Here is a 20,390-nt window from a genome sequence, read left to right as displayed (position 1 = left end):
GGTTTCCTTTCTTTATTACTCAATGTCTCTATTTATACAATTAAAGATCACAAATGTATCTTTAATCGCATTCTCAACATGTTTCTTGTGTTCTTAACATGAAAGGAAGAGCATTGATGAAGTAGATAGTTGTTCTGAGGACATTGCCCTGAAGCACTTCTACCATCAATGTCCTTGGGTAGAGATAGCAGACCTCAAATAATTACAACTATTTTCCTTTGCGCTCCGTATAACTCCAACCAGTGGAGAGCATTCAATACTCATTGATTTCAATTCTTCTTGGACTCCCTAATGTGACAGTTGATCAAATGCTGCCTTGATATTAAAGGCGATAATTTTCACCTTACCCTGGAACTTGGTTCCTTTATCCAAGTTTGAATCAAGTCTGTAATGAGGTTTGGAGCTGATTTGTCCTGGCAAAATCCAAGTGCTACTTGATATCTTGATGATATCTTTCATCGTTGATGGCTGAGAATAGATTCAGGGCAGTAATTGGCTTTGTCCAGGATATATTTAGACAATTTTCCATTTTGTCAGATAGATACCATGTTGTAGCTTTGCTGGAATAGCTTGGTTACAGCCACTATTAGTTCAAGAGCACAGGTGTTGTGGGAGAGTCTAGGACCAGAGGGCATAATCTCAGAGTAAAGGAATTTCTTTTTTCAGAGAGTAATGAAGCTATGGCATTCACCATCACAGAGGGCTGTAGAGTCAAATATATTCAAGGCCATGATGGGTTTTTAATAAGGAAGAGAGTCACGTTATGGGAAAAAGGCAGGAAAATGGATTTGAGAATTATCAGATCAGCCATGATCTCAATGCATAGCAGAACAGATTCAATGGGCTGAATGGCCTACATCTGCTCCTGTGTCTTATGGTCTTAGCTATAGTGCTGAATGCTTAACATGTTGTCAGGGCCCAGAGTCTTCTACTTTCTATGAGGCATAGTAAAAGATTGTAGACTTTTTACACTTTAATAATCTTGTCAATTAAAAAGCTAATACAGTTTTGCATACATAACATCCCTGGTTGGTTACCCAATATTGAACAATCTCTACAAGAAGTTATATATTAACTATGTAGTAATTTTTTTCTCACTTAAATTTCAATTCATGTCTCTTTGCAGTAGCTTGCAGTTTAGCAGAACGGAGTAATAATGAATGTGGTGAAGATTTGCATGTATACAGTTAGGAGGCTTATGTTAAAATCAGAAAAGTTTGAGGCAAGGAAACCAGGAAGAGCCAACGTGGGCTAACATAGGCTTTAAATTGAAATGCCGGATAGTACAGTTAAAATTTGTCAAGCAGTCTACACAATGATATGCAAAGAAGCAACTCAAAAGATACTGAAATACCCCATGCTAATTTACATCATAAATCTAGTCATCAGCTAAAATGTAGTCGGAGACAGTTGCACAACATAAAGGTTTGGTAATGATCACAAATAAACAAGAAGATGCCCAGTAACCTCTCAACCTCCTAGAGGACCATCATCACTTAGTCTTGAAATCACCATGGACCAGTAATCGAACTGGACAAAAGAAATTAAAACCTCTAAAGCTTTAAAAGCAGAACAGAGATTTGGCACCCTGCAATGTGCACATTTATTTTAGAAGTAATAAAATGCATGTTTCAGAAATAATGAAACCATAATTCAATCTCTCTGTTCAAATTGTCAGATTGTATCTCTTGTAATTGATAGCAAAGCCAATCGAGCAAATATTTCAATTTCTCAATTTTCTTATCTTCGCTCCTAATAAAGTAAGTGGAGAAAATACTACAAAGATGAAGAATTTTCTGAGATTCACCAGTTTCCAAATCCAATAATATCTAATACAATACATACACAATACCATCAATAAAACTCTAACTTTATTTGAGTGGTTGATAATAAAATAAAATCTAGCTCCTCAGATGGTTTGGGAGAAAATTACATGATGTGTGTTAATGAGTGATTCAGACTAGAAGATTTATCTTCTCAACAAATTGATTCAGTGCCTCAGACTTGGGGTTAGGAGAAAGGAGGGAAACGGCCTCCAACTTCCAATCATTATGCAGTGACAATTGCCAGAAAATGGATGCGTATGGATATGAAGATTGGAATTGGTTATGATTTTAAAATTGTTCAATAGTATATTGAATAGTGAAAACTCATGTTTAAAACCGTGGAATCTAGTGGCTTAAACAAAGTTACTGGTTTCGACTGAGATAATAAAATAGCAAAAAACTGGTATTCTTCCATTTCTCATTAAAGAAGAATTTTTGATTGCTGTGCAATTAATGGGCTCTTATAAACTTTGTGATCAGTTATTGTTTTATTGGAGTTCTTTTTAACTGATCTGTTCAGAGATGCTATTACACACCTCTGGGGAGCAGGTGGAATATGAACCCGACACTACTACACAAACACATGGGTTGAAAACACACAATGTCTTTATTTAACTTTAAACACAGAATATACATCATAATTTGATTACAATTGTGTATGTCTTAGGATACCTTTAATTCAAGATGCTAAATTTATAACCAGATCTTAATATCCTCATGACAAAATTAAGTTTCAACTCCAAGCATTTAAATCCAATTAAACTTTTCATAGAACAGGATCTTCATTGTTCGACTTCCTTCCTCTTTCTCAGTTTCCTCCAGGCATTCTGCAGCACAACTCGACCCATTAACCATGTGATAGTAAAATTACGCTTGTACCATTCCCTAATTGAAGAAACATGGAAAAAGTGACTTATTCATTTGACAACATTCACTAGGTTATAAAGTTATACCTAATTTAGGCATGAAACTTCAGAGTATTACAATGTTGAGCAATGTATTTCAGCAATTTCCTTTCTGTCCAGCAATATATAAATGGTTTGATTTCAACCTGTTGACAATAATAATACCTTGATAAAGGTGAGGATAAAATGAAGAACTTTGATCAGAATCTCAAACTTTAAATCTGTTTTTATTAGCCTCTCCATTTTCATTTAGCTATTATTCACCTCACTACAATGTACTTTAGGGGAAAAAAGTGAACAGGGCATCTTTAAAATTTCTGGTCAGTTTTCTCCTTCACTTATGAATGTAATGTTGCAATACTACATATATGTTCTACCTAAAACCATCAGATTTATTGATCAGATCTCAATATTGGTAGGGAAGTTTATACATTGTAAAGCAAGAGATTATTTATTTTAATTTGCTATATGTACATAGCTATAGTGGTATACAACTTACAGAAATAATCACACTAACATTATTTTTTATGTCTGAGAATAAATTACTTCTCAAACACAGCAGACTACACTAAGTTCTGATATAGAGTTACCGGACTTGAAACATTAACTCTGTTTTCTTCCCACAAATGTTGCCAGACCTGCTGAGTTTTTCCAGCAATTTCTGCTTTTGTTTCAGATCTCCAGCATCCGCAGTTCTTTGTTTCATACCACACTGCCAATTAATTTGTAGCCCTCTTAATAAAATCAAATATTTAAACATTGCTTACACTATTTAAAATTTAATCAGTAGGTTGACTTACTTATTATAGTTCACATGTTTATTATAATTTACATCAAGAAAATCCTTATAAAATTCAGCCATCTCTTCTGCACTGAGAGTATTTTTTCTCCCTGAAAAATATAATATCACCAATTAAAATCATAAGCACTGTCTAAGATATAAACTTATATGATCAGCTGCTATTAAATGAAGCTGCCTTGAGTAAAAAGCATCTTGTAGATATTTAAGAACTAGAAGCAGAATGGCATTCCAGTTATAATTTATTCTTAGCTGAGTATTTTACTGAACACAAGCAAAAAGATATAAAAAACATAAGAAATTGATTCATTTTACACTTGTCTGTTCTTTGGTATCAGGAAAAGTTTGGTTTTCAAATAGAAATAACAGTTTTTGTCTAATTATACAATTCAATGAATATCATTCTCAGCAATCACATTTCAATGCAGATGAATACCTACAATTTTCTTCACACATTGCTAACTATAAAGACACATAAACATGTTCTCACTGTTGTTAAAAGGTAGTTTTCCCCCCCGAGATGACCAAATTCAGAGGTCCTTGTATTCAGGCTGAACCTTTCAATAGTGCATCACAGTTTTGAAAAAAATTTAGATTTTTGTAAAAAAAACTACATTTGTATAACAACTGAAATTATTTTAAAACTCCTTCCCATTCAGATGCACTGTTCCAAATTGGTGTTAACTAACCAAGATCTAGACTTCCTCATGCCACACAATAAGTATGTCAATTGTTCAAAGTTTGTGCGAAGATTTGTAGCTCGGGTGCTCGTTGTTGTGGTTCTGTTCGCCGAGCTGGAAGTTTTTGTTGCAAACGTTTCGTCCCCTGGCTAGGCGACATCATCAGTGCTTGGGAGCCTCCTGCGAAGCGCTTCTTTGATGTTTCCTCCGGTGTTTATAGTGGTCTGTCCCTGCCGCTTCCGGTTGTCAGTTTCAGCTGTCCGCTGTAGTGGTTGGTATATTGGGTCCAGGTCGATGTGTTTGTTGATGGAGTTTGTGGATGAATGCCATGCCTCTAGGAATTCCCTGGCTGTTCTGTCTGGCTTGCCCTATGATAGTAGTGTTGTCCCAGTCGAATTCATGTTGCTTGTTGTCTGCGTGTGTGGCTATTAAGGATAGCTGGTCGTGTCATTTCGTGGCTAGTTGATGTTCATGTATGCGGATTGTTAGCTGTCTTCCTGTTTGTCCTATATAGTGTTTGTCCTATATATACGAATGTAGTGTACAAAATACCATGCAAGGACTGCACTAAACACTATATAGGACAAACAGGAAGACAGCTAACAATCCGCATACATGAACATCAACTAGCTACGAAACGACACGACCAGCTATCCTTAATAGCCACACACGCAGACAACAAGCAACATGAATTCGACTGGGACAACACTACTATCATAGGGCAAGCCAGACAGAGAACAGCCAGGGAATTCCTAGAGGCATGGCATTCATCCACAAACTCCATCAACAAACACATCGACCTGGACCCAATATACCAACCACTACAGCGGACAGCTGAAACTGACAACCGGAAGCTGCAGGGACTGACCACTATAAACACCGGAGGAAACATCAAAGAAGCGCTTCGCAGGAGGCTCCCAAGCACTGATGATGTCGCCTAGCCAGGGGACGAAACGTTTGCAACAAAAACTTCCAGCTCGGCAAGCAGAACCACAAGTATGTCAATGCAGCCTAGTCAGCTTTCTCACATTCTAATTTCTTTACTGAGAGATATGAATTTTTGCATCACACGTAATGGAAAATTGTAAACATGAACCAGAACTAAGATCATCAATTAAAAAGAAAGAACAAAAGATCAGAAGAAATGTTTTAAGAGGTTTATTAGAATATGCTTCAACATAAACAATTCAGTCAGGAATAATCTGCAACACATGTATTTAATTAAAATATAAATATAATGTATAATATATAGACATAAGGAAAGGTCAGAGAAATGAGAAAAGAGTAGATGGTTCCAGCTGCACAGGCATGATATCAGTCAAAATGATATCTAATGGCAAATTTCTGACTCCATGTTCTAATGTGATACAACATAAAATTAGAGAATTGAATACAAATGCAGCATATTACTAGAAAAGTAAACTGTTTTTTGCTCCATAAAATTTCCACTGAACTGAAGTATCACAATAAAAAAAAGGCCAGGGCACAACTGATAAATCTAAAGTATTTCAAATTTTCAGCTCAATGAAAAATATTCCTAGCTCATACAATTCAATTTAAAAGCTATACCCTACCTTCCAAAGCCTCTATAAAATTCCTCCTATCTTATCAACATTCTGTGGGTTGCCATTAACAAGAAACTAAAATGGATAAGCCATATAAATACTGTGGCCATAAGACCAAGTCAGAGACTAGGAATTCTGTAGCGAGCAACTTAATTCCTGATACACCAGAGTTGGTCTACCATCCTCAAAGACATATCAGGAGTATGATGGAATATTCTTCATTTGCCTTCAACAACGTTCAAACACAAAACAGCATTTCACTAGCAGTGCAACCACAGTTGCAAAACTTTTACTTCCTTCACCACAGATGCACAGTGGCAACAGTATGTACCATCAACAAGATTATGGAGCAACCTATCAAGGCTGCTTCAGTACACATTCCAACAAGGGCAGCAAATGCATGAAAACTCCACTAATTGCAAGTTCCTCTCCCAACTTCCATCATAACTTGGAAATATATAATTATTTTGCTACTACTGGGTTAAATACCTTCTTAATGGCACTGTGGATACTCATGACCTGCAGCAATTCAAGCAAGCAGCTCACCACTAACTTCAAGAACAATTAAGGATAGGCATTAAATGCTGGCCTATTCAGCAACGCTCACATTCCATGAACTATTAATAATAAACATTCACTCCTTGGTGCCCTGGAGCTTTAATATATGAAGCCATTGATGCCTGGAATTCCCAACTGGGATTACTAATATCACAGGTATTGACACACAACATTGCTCCACAGAGGGGAAGTGCAGAAAAAGATCACAGATCAGCCGAAAAAACACTTGCACATCTCCTTGTGGCCAGCTATAGAATAGCATTTAAAATAGGATTTGTGGCTGGAAAGCTAGTGGAGATCACTAAAAAAAAAACTAGATAATACTAAATTTGAAAAGCTGAAAAGGAGGACCAATGCTTCAATGTCACGCAAAGCTACTACCTGTTGCCAGAGAGCAAAACAGATTCTTGGTATTGAGTTAATTCAGTCCAAAAACACACACACTAGCAAAGTAGATTACTTGATGTCAGTGTCCAACCTCTAATGCCATAATATCACAGGTGTTATGAGATAAGAGTTGTTATTGGCCAAATTGAGTTCTGATGTTTAAATAAGGAATTTATGAGCAGGATTTGTAATTCAAGTGGCATCAATTTAAATAATCTGCAGGTGGATGAAAAAATACTAAAATTTGTAAATGTTGAAAGACATTGCCATCAGTCATGTATAGTACTTTACCTTCAGTGATATTAAGTTCTGTGCACATCATCTCCCTTCACAGTGAAAGTTCTACATAAGGTTGGAGTTTCTTCAATAGTTTTAAAAACATGGTAACAAGGGATCTTTAAAACTAAAGGCCAAGAACACTCAAACACTCTAAAGAATATTCAGTGATGCACACTCCTCAATGTCAACATTTTATATATATTCACAATAATCTAAGTAGAATTACTGCACAAACCTGTTTATTTATATTTCTTAGAGACAATATTTTACAACGATATTGCAAGAAATTAAAAAATATGTATAGGTACCTAATTGAAATAAAAATTAAGGTTATGGTTTACTCACCTTCCTCATCTCTTAATCCTATTCCTTTTGCCTTTAGGCGGGAGTGTATGAACTTCTCTTTCTCCTGGAAAGTAATGAACAACATTTTACCGAAAGCAGGTACAGCTGTAAGCACTTTTACAATTCGATGCAATGTTGAATTTAAGCGATGTCACAATATTACTTGCAGATAGGAAGTGAAATATTTCATGCTGAAAGCTGAAGAACTTTCCCCTGCGATTTACTTTAATTTGTGTGCATTTCAAAACAAATATGTGTATTCGTCAAATACTGAATCTGAAAATTATTGCTTCTGAGAAAAACTGCAAACCTCGGATAGCACACCGTATAATGTCCTGAGAGAGGAGTTGATTGATCCTAGGATTATGCTAGAGGCAAGTCTGGGTCTGTCTTATTGGCTCCTAACATGGGAAAGAAATGTCACAATGAAGCAGACTTCAACAAAAGATTCTGACAGATCTTTTTTGAGAAAGGCAAATTGGCAATCTCATCCAGACTACTGCCACGAGACATCTGCAGCAGAAAATTTGGACAATTTATTCTGATTTTTAAAAAAATTCTTCTACCTCTCTACCTGGGGGGAAAAATGAGTCTATTTCCTTTCAGCTGCAAGTACTGTTTTTTCCTGTGTAATTGAGTTTGTTATGTTCTAAAGAGAAATGATATAGAGATGTGTGACAAAGTTTTTGAGCTGGTAAGAAATCAGAAATGGAAGTCATGGATCAGAAGGTGAAGTCTTTGATAGAAAGATATGAATAGCAGAGTCGTAATCTCAGGATTGCTGCCAGTGCCATGGGCTAATGATACTAGGAACAGAGAGCAAGTGCAAATGAACAGGTGGCTGCAGGGCTGGTATAGGAGGGACGGCTTCAGATATGTGGATCATCTGAGGAAGGTAGGACCTGTACAAGGATGGGTTGCACCTGAACTGGAGGGCACCAATATCCTGGGCGGGAGGTTTGTTAGAACTCTTCGGCTGGGTTTAAACTAGTTTGGCAGGGGGTGGGGGCCAGAGCTCTGGATCTGAGGATGAAGTAGCTACTGAACAGCCAGATACAGCATGCAAAGAGTCTGTGACGAAGGATAGACAGTTGGTAGGGCAAAGCTACAGTCAGTGTGATGGGTTGAAGCGTGTCTATTTAATGCAAAAAGTATCAGGAATAAGGGTGATGAACTTAGTTCCAAGTACTTACCCATGTTCTATGATGTTGGGGCCATTACGGAGACTTGGATATCAGAACAACAGGAATGGTTGTTGGATGTTCCAGAGTGTAGATGTTTCAAAAGGAATAGGGAGGGAGGTAAAAGAGGTGGGGGAGTGACATTGCTAATCAGGGATAGTATCACAGCTGCAGAAAGGGACGTCATCATGGAGGGTTTGCCTACAGGATCAATATGGGTGGAAGTCACAAACATGAAAGGAGCAGTCACTTTATTAGGAGTTTTCTGCAGGGGAGAGAAGTTTAGATCAGAGTGGTGCTGGAAAAGCAGAGCAGGTCAGGCAGCATCTGAGGAGCAGGAATATCAACGTTTCAAGCAAAAGCCCTTCATCAAGAATAGAGGCAGGAAGCCTCAAGGGTGGAGAGATAAGCCATTTTGGATTTGGTGCTTGGCAATGAACCAAGCCAGCTGTCAGATCTCTGTGGGAGAACATTTTGGTGACGGTGATCACAACTCCCTGACCTTTACTATAGCCAGTGGGCTTAGGAGAACTAGAAGGGGACATGAAAAAGCTTTAGTGGGTAGGATTAAGGAAAACCCTAAGGCATTCTATACTTATGTGATGAACAAGAGGATGGCCAGAGTGAGGTTAGGGCCGATCAGGTATACTGCAGGGAACTTGCATCTTGAGTCCGAGGAGGTAGGGGAGGTCATTAATGATTACTTTGCTTCAGTATTCACCACTGAGAGGGACCTTGACGTTTGTGAGGACAACATGAAACAGGCTGATTTGCTCGAACAGATTTATGTTAAGGAGGAGGATATGCTGAAAAGTTTGAAAAAGACAAGGATAGATAAGTCCCCTGGGCCAGACAGGATATACCCAAGGTGTCTACTTAAAGCGAGGGAAGAGATTGCTGAACCTTTGGCAATGACCTTTGGGTCCTCACTGGAGTAGTGCCAGATGATTGGAGGGTGGCTTTCATTTGCAGGGGGATTGAGTTTAAGAACTACAAGGTTAGCTACAGCTCTGTAGAACCCTATTTAAACCACACTTGGAATAGTGTGTTCAGTTCTGGTCACCTCATTATAGGAAGGATGTGGAAGCTTTAGCGAAGGTGCAGAGATTTACCAGGACGCTGCCTGGACTGGAGGGTATGCATTATGAAGAAAGGTTGAGGGAGCTAGGGCTTTTCTCATTGGAGCAAAAAAGGATGAGAGGTGACTTGACAGAGGTGTACAAGATGACAAGAGTGTTATGAAGGTGTAAGTGTATACTGTACCTTTAAGAGAGACTGAAAGCTGGCAAGGACTGACTGAAAGCACAGAGTGTGCTGAATAATTTAAAAATGTAACATTTGGTTGCAAAACAAATAGCTGGAGTGCGTTGCCATGGTACACAACAAATTGCACTGATGCGGAGTGATGCCACCGAGTTCAATTCCCGCACTAACTGAGGTTACCATGAAGAATTCTCCTTCTCAACCCCTTCCCTTGCCAGAAGTGCAGTAACTTTCAGGTTAAAGTCAATGTTAAATAAACATGGAGCCAGAAAAAGCACAGCAGGTCAAACAGCATCATAAGAGCAGGAGAGTCAACATTTCAAGCAGGGCCCTTCAGCAAGACATGGTGAAATGTCCTGCCTGACATATCGACTCTTCTGCTCTTCTGATGCTGCTTGACCTGATGTACTTTTTCCGGCTCCACGTTTTATCAACTCTGACTTTCCATCATCTGCAGTCCTTACTATCTCCGACTTTCAGGTTAAACTGCCACTAATTATCTCTCTCTAATGAGAGAGCAGTCCTATGATCCTCTGCGTGTATGAAGACTTTATCTTTGGAGAAGTACCACTGCGAAAGCCTTTGCATGAGCTTCTCATGACCAGTGTCAAGAAAGGCAGTCCAATAGCAATGTTCTCTGCAGTCAAACATATCCACCAACTCACAGATGTTCTTGGCTTATGATTGACCAAAATACAGAAGTTGCATTCAGAAAGATACCAAATCTTGATCAGTAGGGAAATCAAGGTTTACGGGGAAAGCACAGGAAAGTTAGATCAGAGCAGGTTCAGGGGGCCATATAGACTACTCCTGTTCCAATTTTTTAATACAAAAATACTCTCAGGATTGCGCAAAGATGTTAGAAAATATACAAACCTCCAGGCAACTTATCTATTCAACTCTTCAAGCACAGTCTGCTCCCCGTGTAGTAGAGTTTGCAGATTTCACATTGGATTCTGAGCTGACCGTTAAGTCCAAAAAAAAACACAGGGCAAGGCTAGTCATCCTAGATCTTGAGGGACTACTTAAAGATCTGAATTTAAACATTGGTGGAATAGGTGACCAAAGGCAATCTGTTCTCTTGAAGTCCTTTACCACACACCTCAGTATTCATCAGATTTTAAAAATTCTAAGGGATTGTGGCCCAAGTAATGACCTTTGAGCAATACTGCTGTTTGCCATCATCCAGTTCAAAAATGCTCACATTTACTCTGTTTCCTGTCACTTGACCAATTCTGCATCCATGTTACCCCTTTTATTACATGGGTTTCAACCCAGCTAATAAGCCTTGACAAAATATTTAATGAAACCACTCTTTGAAGCCTATACACCACATCAATGGCAAACCCCTAGAATCATCTGCCTCATCAAGTTTAAGTTCACCTGAGAATGTAACTTTTAAGAAAGTTTTGTGATTTACATATGAAAGAAGTGAAACTAACATGGTCATTCTGACAGATGAGAGACTTAACAAATAATCAAGGTATTTTTCAATGTATAATTTCAGTTATATCACATTGTAAACTTTTGCTATAAATTCTATGTCTTATAATTGTGTACTCCACAACCACCTGATGAAGAAGCAATTTTCTGAAAGCTAGTACTTCCAATTAAACCTATTGGACTATAACCTGGTGTTGTGTGATTTTTAACTTTGTACACCCCAGTCCAACAGCGGCATCTCCAAATCATTTCCAAAACTGATTTAGAACGAATCTGTGTACATTTTAAAGTTGGAAGGAACATTTAGTACATTAATTTTAAACAGTTAGCCAAATGAACCTTATGTTTAGAAGTTAGGGGGTTGGTTAGCTTAGTTGGCTTGATGGCTGGTTTGCAATACAGGGTGACACCAACAATGCAGTTTCAATTTCCATACCATAAGACCATAAGACATAGGAGTGGAAGTAAGGCCATTCGGCCCATCGAGTCCACTCCGCCATTCAATCATGGCTGATGCGCATTTCAGCTCCACTTACCAGCGTTCTCCCCGTAGCCCTTAATTCCTCTAGACAACAAGAATCTATCAATCTCGGCCTTGAAGATATTTAGCGTCCCGGCTTCCACTGCACTCCGTGGCAATGAATTCCACAGGCCCACCACTCTCTGGCTCAAGAAATGTCTCCGCATTTCTGTTCTGAAATGACCCCCTCTAATTCTAAGACTGAGAGATTGCATGTGATGCTATATTTGTGTAGCAAGTAAGTGCTTTTAATTATGTAAGGCATAAGTCTGTATCAAGTATTCAAAGTGAAATTGACCCTTTTTTGAATTTTCCATCAGTTGTTAACTAAAGTTTAAAATTGTTTTTATTTTATTGGTTTGCAACAATAAAGCTTTTAAAGTGAAATCTTGCCCAGCAATTTTCTTTCTGTTGAAACTCTTCTCTCATTACATTTATTGCTCTCAATAGGGATTATAACTTTAGGCTCTTGCTTGCATTTCTTTTGTTGATATTATCCAAGCTTTGTCAATTATGGTATAAAGATGTTCTTTCTACATTAATTACTTGATTTTTATATCTTACTATTTTGGACCATTTACATTTGTGAAGCACCAGGCACTGTTCAAATGTTTTAAATATTAATATCCAATTATTTCATTTTTAAAACGTGGTACTGCATTTGAGCTCCAATACCTATTAAAATGTGGTGGGTTATTCGATTTTTGTAATTCACTCTAATTGCATTCACTCTTTTGTGGGTTGTGTGTATTACTTGGAAAAAAAAGTAGAATGTATTCCCCATTCCTATGCCTTTGAGAAGGTTGTGCTGAGCTGCCTTCTTGAGCCATTGCAGTCATCTCGATGGGCATACACCTGCACTACTGTCCGGTTTTTTAACTTAGCAAATATTCATAAAGGGAGTGCAGTGTTTTCCACAGAAGCTAACTCTGATTTGATGGAATGCTAAACCTGGAGTGTAAATGAAATGCGAAGGTACAAACTTTCTCCCTAACGGTATTGTGCATTTCCTAAGATTGTGTCCAAAAGTCCTGCCTTCTCAACCTTGCTCTTCAGCTGAGACATGATAACCCTCAATCATCTCAGAGAACAGTCTTTGGTCCCCTGGAACTATGTTGATCCCTGTAAATCTTTTCTGAACCCTTTCAAGTTTCACAATATCTTTCCGATAGGAAGGAGACTAGAATTGCTCGCAATATTCCAACAGTGGCCTAACCAATGTCCTGTACAGCCACAACATGACCTCCCAACTCCTGTACTCAATACTCTGACCAATAAACAAAAGCATACCAAACGTCTTCTTCACTATCCTATCTACCTGCGATTCCACTTTCAAGGAGCTATGAACCTGCACTCCAAGGTCTCTTTGTTCAGCAACACTCCCTAGGACCTTACCATTAAGTGTATAAGTCCTGCTAAGATTTGCTTTCCCAAAATGCAGCACCTTGCAATTATCTGAATTAAACTCCATCTGCCACTTTTCAGCCCACTGGGCCATCTGATCGAGATCCTGTTGTAGTCTGAGGTAACCTTCTTCGCTGTCCACCACACCTCCAATTTTGGTGTCATCTACAAACTTACTAACCGTACCTCTTATGCTCGCATCCAAATCATTTATGTAAATGACGAAAAGTAGAGGACCCAGCACCGATCCTTGTGGCACTCCACTGGTCACAGGCCTTCAGTCTGAAAACAACCCTCCACCACCACCACCACCACCACCACCACCCTCTTGTCTTCTACTTTTGAGCCAGTTCTGTATCCACATGGCTAGTTCTCCCTGTATTCCGTGGGATCTAACCTTGCTAACCAGCCTCCCATGGGGAATCCTGTCGAACACCTTACTGGAGTCCATATAGATCCTGTGCACAGAATTCTCACTCACAACTGTTGAGTAGATCATTGCTTATAAGCAATTGCACCAGAGGTTTCCGCTGAAGACACTGCTTTACTATTTATGCAAAGTTCTGTTTGTAATCTTGAGATGTAATATTAATTTACAATCAGAATTGTTACAATGCAGGAGGAGGCCACTCAGTCCATCATACCTGCACCAACTCTTCAAAGTAACATCATTACAATCTCCTGCCTTTATTATTATTATTATTGCATACTATTTCTAACCAAATAATTATCCAATACCTTTTCAATGTTTCAGTTGAACCTGCTTCTACCACATTTCCAGGCAGTCATTCTACACTCTAACTACTTGCTCCTTTTGCACATTACTTAAAATCTATACCCTCTTTCTTGTTCATTTTACGAGCAGGCACAGTTTCCCCCTATCTACTATACCAGCTCTCTCATGATTTTGAAAACCTCTATCAAATCTCTTCTCAGCCTTCTTCTTTTCAAATTTTCTCATTCCTGGAACCATTCTTGCCAATTGCTTCTGCACCCTCTCCAAAGTATTCATTTATTTCTTAAAATGTGGCACTTACAACTGTACACAATATTCCAACTGAGATTTAACAAGTGGCTGGTTAAGTATTGTGTACAAGTTATACATTATCTCCTTGCTCTTGTACTCTATGCCTGTAAATAAAGCAGATGACACTGCATAATTTATTACTTGCTTTATCCATGTGTCATGCCACCTTCAATGATCTGTGCACACATACACCCAGGACCCTCTGTTCCTGCACCCACTTTAGACAGATACCTTCTACTTTATATTGTCTTTCAAATGTTCTTCCAATCAAACTGCATCACCTCACATTTCTCTGCATTGAACCTCATTTGTCACCTATACACCCTTTCCACCAACTTGTCAATATCCTTTTGGAGTTCCATATAGTCTTCCTCACAGCCTACAATTGTTTCAAGTTTTGTTTCATCTGCAAACTTTGAAATTGTGCCCTATACACCAAGATTCAAGATCATTATTATATTATTAGAAGAAGCAAGGCTCCCAATATCAGCCCCTGGGGAACTCCACTACAAATCTTCCGAAAAACATCCATTGACCTTTAGTATCTGTTTCCTACTACTCAGCCAATTTTGTACTCATTTTGCTACTGTTTCTGTTATACAATGGCCTATAATGTACCTCAAAATAATACAAATGAAGCACTCTCAAAGTAGCTACAGCAATTGTGCTGAGGTCCAAAATCATTTCTTAAAATTTATTTATGAGATGTGGCATTTATTGCCCAATCAGCATGTATTCCCTGTTCCTAATTGCTCTTAAGAAGATAGTGATGAACTGCCTTCTCAAACCACTGCAATCCACACAATCTTAGGAAATGCACAATACCGTTAGGGAGAAAGTTTGTACCTTCGCATTTCATTTACACTCCAGGTTTAGCATTCCATCAAATCAGAGTTAGCTTCTGTGGAAAACACTGCACTCCCTTTATGAATATTTGCTAAGTTAAAAAACCGGACAGTAGTGCAGGTGTATGCCCATCGAGATGACTGCAGTGGCTCAAGAAGGCAGCTCAGCACAACCTTCTCAAAGGCATAGGAATGGGGAATACATTCTACTTTTTTTTCCAAGCAATACACACAACCCACAAAAGAGTGAATGCAATTAGAGTGAATTACAAAAATCGAATAACCCACCACATTTTAATAGGTATTGGAGCTCAAATGCAGTACCACGTTTTAAAAATGAAATAATTGGATATTAATATTTAAAACATTTGAACAGTGCCTGGTGCTTCACAAATGTAAATGGTCCAAAATAGTAAGATATAAAAATCAAGTAATTAATGTAGAAAGAACATCTTTATACCATAATTGACAAAGCTTGGATAATATCAACAAAAGAAATGCAAGCAAAGGCCTAAAATTATAATCCCTATTGAGAGCAATAAATGTAATGAGAGAAGAGTTTCAACAGAAAGAAAATTGCTGGGCAAGATTTCACTTTAAAAGCTTTATTGTTGCAAACCAATAAAATAAAAACAATTTTAAACTTTAGTTAACAACTGATGGAAAATTCAAAAAAGGGTCAATTTCACTTTGAATACTTGATACAGACTTATGCCTTACATAATTAAAAGCACTTACTTGCTACACAAATATAGCATCACATGCAATCTCTCAGTCTTTACAAGCCAGCCTTTGTTTGTTGGATATCACATCAGCCAACCATCAATTTTAGCCCTCAAGTTGTACTCATTGGTAAACATAATCCATCTGAGACACAGTTATAAGCCGCGAGGCACATGTTTACAAATCTTCTCTCACTCAGGTCATAACCATTCTGAAAGGACAGGATCTCTAGACGGTCCCTTCTCCAACTTCAATGAAGATCACAGTGGGATCCGGCACTACTTCAGCAGCAGCAATCAATATTGTCCAAGCCACAATCCCTTGGTCTTCCTGTCTTCAATGTTTTGTCCTTTCGAACTGCACACTGTAACATTCTCAGAGACCTGCTTCAGCTCAGGAACTGTTTAAAGACTGCCAAACAAAAAATTGTTCCACTCAAAAATGCTTACTGGTTTGCTGTTTGCATATATTCTCAGTGTTGTAAACTGCTGCACAGAAAAAAAGACTGAAACTCCGCCCCACTGTAGTTATCTTTCTATACATCCTTTGCTTCTTAGCTGCTCACATTCAAATAATAATGGACATTTCTCAGAATCCAAACAATGGTAGAATATGGAAACCAACAAACCCTTTTTCAAAATCTATTTTCTTTTAAAGGCACATCACACAAAAAAATACAAGTTTTCCCAGCACATAAGACATCAGTGCTCATGCATACTGGCAGACTGATTGAAAGGTCTGCCAGAAAAAAAGCATACAGTAGTCAGAACTGATCTAGCAGAATCAAAGCTCTTCTCTAATTAAACTAAGGAGATGACTATGCAGAAGGACATTTGTTGGGATCAGGCAAGGGAAAGTTGAAAACAACAAGAAAAAAGTAAAATATATATAAAGTAAATTTATGGACTCCACTTCTGTCAATGTGATGCAAGTATAATCTCATCATGTAGTGGCATTGAACTATTGGTACCGACACTGCAAACTTGCTAATTCTCTCTTTTCCTCTGGGATCAGTTGCAAAGATGATCCAAATGACCAACTCTAAAAGAAATGCTCATTGGCCAAAACTAAAACTGTCCAAACACGGTTACTTGCACAGTACAATTATAGAATCTCCAAAGTTCAACTGCCAAAGCATATTCCACCAATGTTGTATGTTCTCGTGCCTTCGCTGGGATTTTGTCCTGAGGAATACTAGATGCCACATGGGAAGTGGAATTAGTTGTGCTAGAGTTAGTCCTTGAATTTTCAGGCACTATAGTTAGTTGCTGTGGTTAGCAAAGAGGAGATTTTGGTCATTGGAGGATTCCTTTTTGTCTGTAAGAGAAAAGGGAGGTCGTAGCATCCCAAGTCCAGTTCTAAAAAAAATCTACTCTGCAATCAGTAACTACGGGATTGGGGTTTCACAGTTGTCTCTAAATTTATACACGTGTATGTGGAATTTCATGATTTACTTGTATACAGAAAGAGAATACTGAGAATGATAGGAGGATACAAGGTACTGTGGGTACAAGAGCAGATCAGAGGTTAGTAATCCTGCAATGAATAACTCTCGTATTGACATGCCCAAAGCACACCCACCATCTACAAGGCACAAGTGAGGAATGCAGCAGGAAAAAAATCCCACCCCAAAGTAAAGAATAAGTTACAGATTCAAACATTTTTTTATTTTATGTGGTGTCTGCACCTATATTTGGAAACATATTGTTTAATTTTTATCAGCTCTAAAAAATTTTAGCCTTTAGTGGTTCAAGTTCGATCTTCATTTCTTGATGGACTGTAAGTGACAAGCAGTTTAAATAGTTGAACAATAACTACTTAGCAACAGTGCAAAATTATGAGACAAACTCTCCTCAGAATAAAAATAAACTATCAATGCAGGTTCTAAGATTTAAAATGTATTTCCCAATCTGTATTCTGCAGCAACTGTGATAGCAGCATGCTAGTTAATTGTGTATGGTACTGAAATAGCAGAAATCTTGAAAATATGAGGATACAAAATATTTGACCATAAGTAGTTTGTAAATTGTTCTTTTAGATCAGTCTGTATTTATTTTAATACCTTTAAACTTGTTCTAGAGGAGAAAGCAATTCAAGTTAATGTGACAGAAGTAATGTGAAAAAAATGTTGGCAGTGCCACCTAGAGTTGAAAGAATGAATCGGCAAAGGAGATTTATTGTAATACACATGCAATATGATTAAGAATTAGTTTCACATTATGAAGTAATAATGATATGGAATAAGTACAAAAAGGAATGTGTTTGCAGTCACAAGATCTTTAATATTATAATTAGGTAGTTCTGCAATGAACAAAGCTTAAGCTGTCCCGAGCATTTTGCAGTTTACAGTGGAAAATCTACAAGCTTTTTAAAAAAATACGTTAGGGAAAATTAGAAGAGAATGTAAATTTTCTGGAGGGCAACAATAACACAGACCTAAACTTAACTGAAGTTGTTTAACATTATAGATAACAAACTACCCAACTTCAGTTGACATTTAAAATTCCAATATCATCTCTGATATCATTCTGATAGGACAGGATCTCTAGACGGTCCCTTCTCCAACTTCATTGAAGATCACAGTGGGATCCTATCAGAATGATGGTCTGAAACCAGCAGTAAACATTATTTTGTCATTTTGTTTTTACTGCTCATTAATGGAATATGGGAGTCACTGGTTCATTACTATTACCACCTTCTTGATCAGCTGCAGTTCATTTGCTGTAGGTGGACTCACAATGCTGTTAGGGATGGAGTTCCAGGCTTTTAACCCATTGCAAGTATGGAACAGTGACACACTTCCAAGTTAGAATAATAAGTGGCTTGAAGAGCAACTTACAGATGATGGTGTTCTCATGTATCTACTGCCCATATTCTTCTAGATAGCAGTGGTCATGCACTTGAAAGGTCCTGTCTTAAATAGCCTTGGCAAATTCTCCTAGTATATCTTATATGTATGGCTGCTGAGTTTTGGTAATGACAGAAGTGCATGTTTATGGATGTATTGCCAATCAAGCCAGATGCTTTTTCCTGAATGTTGTTAAGCTTCTTGCGTGTTGTTGGAGCTGTACTCAACCAGGTAAATTGAATATTCCTGACCTGTGCCTTGTAGAAAGTGGATGTACTTTAGGGAGTTATTATGAGAGCAACTTACTGCAGGATTTCTAGTATCTTATCTGGTCTTGTATCTGAAGTATTTATATGGCTAGTCCAATTCAATTTCAAGTCAATGGGAACCCCCAAGACGTAGACATTGGGATTCAGCAATGGTAATTGAATATCAAGGGGTGATGGTTGGATTTTCTCTTTTTGAGATGGTCATTGCCTGACAGTGTGTGGCATGAAAGTTACTTGTAAGCTCAAATGTTGATACTATTGCATTTGGATATGGATCTCTCCAGTATGTGAAAAGTCATGAACAGTGCGAAACATTGCACAATCAGCAGCAAACATCCCCACCTCTGGCCTTACGATGGAGGGAACTTTACAGATGAAGCAACTGAAGATAGTTGGGTTTAAACGCTGAGGAACTCCTGCATAGATATTGTGACCTCATACAATCATCATTGTGCTAAGTTTGACTCCAACCAGCTGAGAGTTTTACCTCCATTCCATTGACTCATGTTTTGCAAGGGCTCTTTGATGCCACACTTAGTCAAATGTGGCCTTGATGTGAAGGGCAGTCATTCTCACCTCACCTCTGGAATTCAATTCTTTTGACCTATTTGAATTAAGGCTTTAATGTGGTCAGGAGGGGAGTGGCTCTGGTGGAACCCAAATTGAGTGTTATGAGCAGGTTATTGCTGTAGAAGTGTACTGTTGATGACATAACATTTTTCTGCAATTGAGAGTAGACTGATAAGGTGATTATTAATAGAGTTGGAGTTGTCCTACTTTGTGTGCAGGAAATACCAGGGCAACTCTTCGCATTGTCAGGTGAATGTATGATGTAAGTGCACTAGAACACAGTTGAAAAATGTGGTGCTGGAAAAACACAGCAGGCCAGGCAGCATCCGAGGAGCAGGAGAATCAACTTTTCGGGCATAAGCCCTTCTTCAGGAATGAGGTGGATGTGCCAAGTGAGCTAAGATAAAGGGTAGGGGGGGGAGGGAATTTGGGGGAGGGGCACTGGGAATATGATTGGTGGAAGGAGGTGAGGGTGATAGGCCGGAGACGGGGTGGGGACGGAGAGGTTGGGAAGAAGATTACAGGTCAAGAGGGCTGTGCTGAATCCGGGGGTTGGGACTGAGATAAGTACAAAAAGGAGGGAGGGGAAATGAGGAAGCTGGATAAATCTACATTCAAGGCACTAGAACACCGTCTGGTTTGAGGTGTGGCAAGTGCTGGACATACATCCTCAGTACTATTGTCAGAACATATACCCTTTGCAGCATCCAATGTTCCAGCTGTTTCACAACAACGCATGGAGCAAATCGATTTGGCTGAAGACTGGCATCAGCAATGCTGGTGACATCTGGAAGAGAGGCAGAGTTGAATCATCCACTTGACATTTGCAGCTGATCCTTGTCACAAATGTTTCAGCCTTATCTTTTTGATATAACATTGAGGACAAGGAGCACCCCCTCCTCCAGTGATTTAACCGTATGCCATAATTCATTCCTGGATGCAGCAGGACTGCA

At 38.4% G+C, this 20,390-nt stretch overlaps 1 protein-coding gene across 1 annotated transcript in view; it reads right to left on the bottom strand.

Annotated features, from left to right (window-relative positions):
* Positions 1-2,414: 2,414 nt before the first annotated feature.
* The window catches only part of coa8 (cytochrome c oxidase assembly factor 8), a 32,558-nt gene continuing 14,582 nt past the window's right edge, over positions 2,415-20,390 (bottom strand). The window contains exons 3-5 of the mRNA XM_043697510.2: positions 7,345-7,408; positions 3,532-3,622; positions 2,415-2,711 (exon numbers count right to left, since the gene is read on the bottom strand). Coding sequence (XP_043553445.1) covers positions 2,609-2,711; positions 3,532-3,622; positions 7,345-7,408 — 258 coding nt within the window. The 3' untranslated portion in view covers positions 2,415-2,608. The remainder of the gene's footprint in view (positions 2,712-3,531; positions 3,623-7,344; positions 7,409-20,390) is intronic.

Source organism: Chiloscyllium plagiosum, unplaced genomic scaffold (assembly GCF_037043375.1).
Source record: "Chiloscyllium plagiosum isolate Xiang-an unplaced genomic scaffold, Cpla_swu_hap1 HiC_scaffold_8, whole genome shotgun sequence".
NCBI classification, from domain to species: domain Eukaryota; kingdom Metazoa; phylum Chordata; class Chondrichthyes; order Orectolobiformes; family Hemiscylliidae; genus Chiloscyllium; species Chiloscyllium plagiosum.
This window is presented reverse-complemented; position numbering and strand designations above follow the sequence as displayed.